General features: G+C 45.1%; 1 protein-coding gene across 2 annotated transcripts in view; it reads right to left on the bottom strand.

Annotated features, from left to right (window-relative positions):
- The window catches only part of Utp4 (UTP4 small subunit processome component), a 29,954-nt gene that overhangs the window by 6,225 nt on the left and 20,470 nt on the right, over nt 1–3,259 (bottom strand). For both annotated transcript variants that reach the window (XM_021169609.2, XM_029480922.1), the window contains exon 13: nt 1,356–1,462. In XM_021169609.2, coding sequence (XP_021025268.1) covers nt 1,356–1,462 — 107 coding nt within the window. The remainder of the gene's footprint in view (nt 1–1,355; nt 1,463–3,259) is intronic.

Below are 3,259 nucleotides of genomic sequence, written 5' to 3'. Positions count from 1 at the left end.
TCTGTATAGCCCTGGCTGTCCTGGAACTCACTTTGTAGACCAGGCTGGCCTCGAACTCAGAAATCCGCCTGCCTCTGCCTCCCGAGGGCTGGGATTAAAGGTGTGCGCCACCACGCCCGGCGGTGACACACATTTTTAATCTGTCGCTCTGAGTTTGTAGTCAGCCAGGTCTTGTGAGTTCTCGGCCAGTAAAACCCTTTCTCAAACAAACAAAGCCTGCTTATTAACTGTTTACAAAGTAAAGCCTTTTCAGAGAACTGAAGAGCAGCTTTATCTGAATAAACTGCTCAATCACTCAAATACGCCTCTGCACTGAGAACACATAGCTCTACTCTGGGTCTTAAAAACATTACTGCTAGGCCATGGTGGCAAATGCCTTAATCCAGCACTTGGGAGCCAGAGGCAGGCAGATGGATCTCTGAGTTCGAGGCCAGCTTGGCCTGCAGAGTGAGTTCTGAACAGCCAGGGGTATACAGAGAAACCCTGTTAAAAATTATTGCCTATGGACAGACATTTGGGTTCAACTACAAGGCATGTGGGCACTTCACAGAAACATTGGCTTTGGCGGTGCCAGGGACAGAACTGTGGTATATGATTCAATGCACAGCTGGTAGTATTGTTACCTGTTAGTAGTAGTCAGAAGGATTCCCAGCACGCTTCCCCTCTGGTTCTACCTTACTTAAAGTCACAGCGAATATACAAGGCAGCAAGTATAAAAGGAAGCCTGCCAGGATCTCTAGCTCTGAATCTATGTATCAGAACTTCCCCTCCTCCCTTAAAGCAGAGACACCTGGGTGTTTCTGTCTTTTAATCATTCTGTTGTCTTTGCTTGCCCGTTCTGTGGTACTGAGGACTGACCTGGAACACAAGGCAAGTACTCTACCAATGGCCTATATCCCTAGCCAGGAAATGGATTTATCACTCTCAAACCCCTAATTACATGATTCTCACTGATTTTAATATTATGTGAGTACAGCTTTGAGGCTCTAAAGAACTCTAAAACAGGAATGTAAAGGAGGAAAAATTCTTGCTTAAAAAAAAAAAAAAAGTCTAGAGGCTGGTGAGATGGCTCAATGGGTAAGAGCACCCGACTGTTCTTCCAAAGGTCCAGAGTTCAAATCCCAGCAACCACATGGTGGCTCACAACCATCCGTAACAAGATCTGACTCTATCTTCTGGAGTGTCTGAAGACAGCTACAGTGTACTTACATATAATGGGTGGATGAATCTTTAAAAAAAAAAAAAAAAAAAAAAAGTCTAGTAAATTTCCAGGTAACTCCAATCTGCCTCAAATCTTAACATGACTAGCAGCCTCCCATATGACTCAAACTGCTGCTATGAAATCTGAGGCTCACCTTTAGATGATGCAGATCATATACGTGGACTCCAGCACTGGTACCCGATGCAGCTAGCCAATTCCCATCTGGACTGACTGCCAAAAGACACATGGCTTCCACTGTCCCTGTGAGGACAGAAGAAACAAGTTCTTGAATTAGCCACTCACAGCCTGCCCAGCCCTGGAGATGATGGAGAGACCAGCAAGGCTCACCCGGCTATAAATCATTTACAGGAGAATTTAGTGGAGTTTTGCAAATTAGTTCTAAAGATTAACCTGTTTATTTCTAAATTTAAAAAAAATTTTTTTTGAGGCAGGGTTTCTCTGTGAAGCCCTGGCTGTCCTGGAACTCACTCTGTAGACTAGGCTGGCCTCGAACTCAGAAANCCGCCTGCCTCTGCCTCCCGAGCGCTGGGATTAAAGGCGTGCGCCACCATGCCCGGCTTAGGAAAATACTTTTGTAGCCCAAGAGAGACTTAAATTTAGGATGTGTGTGCCTCTGCTTCCCAAATGTCAGGCAGCCACACCGTCCCCACCAACTGGAGGCATCTGTGGTTCAGACCTGAGGGAGCACTGAAACTGTATCTTATGCTAATTATTCCAAACTACCTTTTCCCACTCACTGTTTGAAGCACATATTTATTCAATGGCCTCTGTATGTTTAACACTACCGAGCACCTTTGTCAATAGGTTTTGATTCAATTAGCAACATGAAGACATGAGGTAAAACTCAGACATCAGTTTTCTATGCTAAACTATATGCTGCATCTAACTATCCCTAATGATGAGAAAAGCTTTATAACAAGTCATAGACCAAGTGCTGAGGGTGGCACAGATGGGAAGGGCACTGACTGCTAATCCGCACATTTGAGAGGCAGAGGCAAAGCCAGGCGGACCTCTGCCTTTGAGGCCAACCTGGTCTATAGAGGGAATTCCAAAACAACCAGAGCTACACAGAGAAACCCTGTCTTGAAAAACCAAAACAATGTTAAGGACAAGGTAGTCTAAGATTTATAATTAAAACAACTGTTGGTTTAATTCATCTGATTCCTAAATGGTAGGTTTCCTCTGAAGCAGTTTTTCTTTTGTCTTTTTCTTTTTGGGGGTTGGAGGATATAGGGAGCTGAGACAGGGTCTCTGTGTAGCCCTGGCTACCATGGAACTCATAGTGAGTTCCTCAAACTCACGGAGATCCATCTGTCCCTGCTTCCTGAGTGCTGGGACTAGAGGTGTGCACCCAACACCTGGCCTGAAGGAGCTTTCCATGAGTTAATATTAAATGTTGACAATCCAGGCTGATAAGAGTCTAAATGGTAACGAAGCAGCTAAATGCCAGGGCTAGGGACAAGGGACAGATCATGGAATATATCCAACTATCAACGTAAAGCAGATGAGAAACTTAAGTCAACGTTGCACCTCCCCAGTGCTGTTAATTCAGCATTAGCTGGTGTGCATAGCAATGCATCCGGTGATGCAATCTATGTTCTCACAGAACACAAAAGACAGTCACAAGGACAAATGACCCCAAATAAAACTATATGCACAACAATATTTTCATCTTATATAAACATCTCTACTGAGCAGAGAACGAGGAGGTTACTAGGCATACTAGGGGGTTACTAGGCAAAGTACTGGGGGTTACTAGGTAAAGTACTGGGGGTTACTAGGCAAAGTACTAGGGGGGGTTACTAGGTAAAGTACCGGGGTTACTAGGCAAAGTACTAGGGGGTTACTAGGTAAAGTACTGGGGGTTACTAGGTAAAGAACTGTGGGGCTGGGCGTGGTGGCGCACGCCTTTAATCCCAGCACTCGGGAGGCAGAGGCAGACAGATTTCTGAGTTCGAGGCCAGCCTGGTCTACAAAGTGAGTTCCAGGACAGCCAGGGCTATACAGAGAAACCCTGTCTCAAAAAACCAAAAAAAA

The sequence above is a fragment of the Mus caroli genome, chromosome 8 (assembly GCF_900094665.2).
Source record: "Mus caroli chromosome 8, CAROLI_EIJ_v1.1, whole genome shotgun sequence".
Classification (NCBI taxonomy): Eukaryota; Metazoa; Chordata; class Mammalia; order Rodentia; family Muridae; genus Mus; species Mus caroli.
Note: the sequence above shows the minus strand (reverse complement) of the source record. Positions and strands in the feature narration are given on the sequence as shown.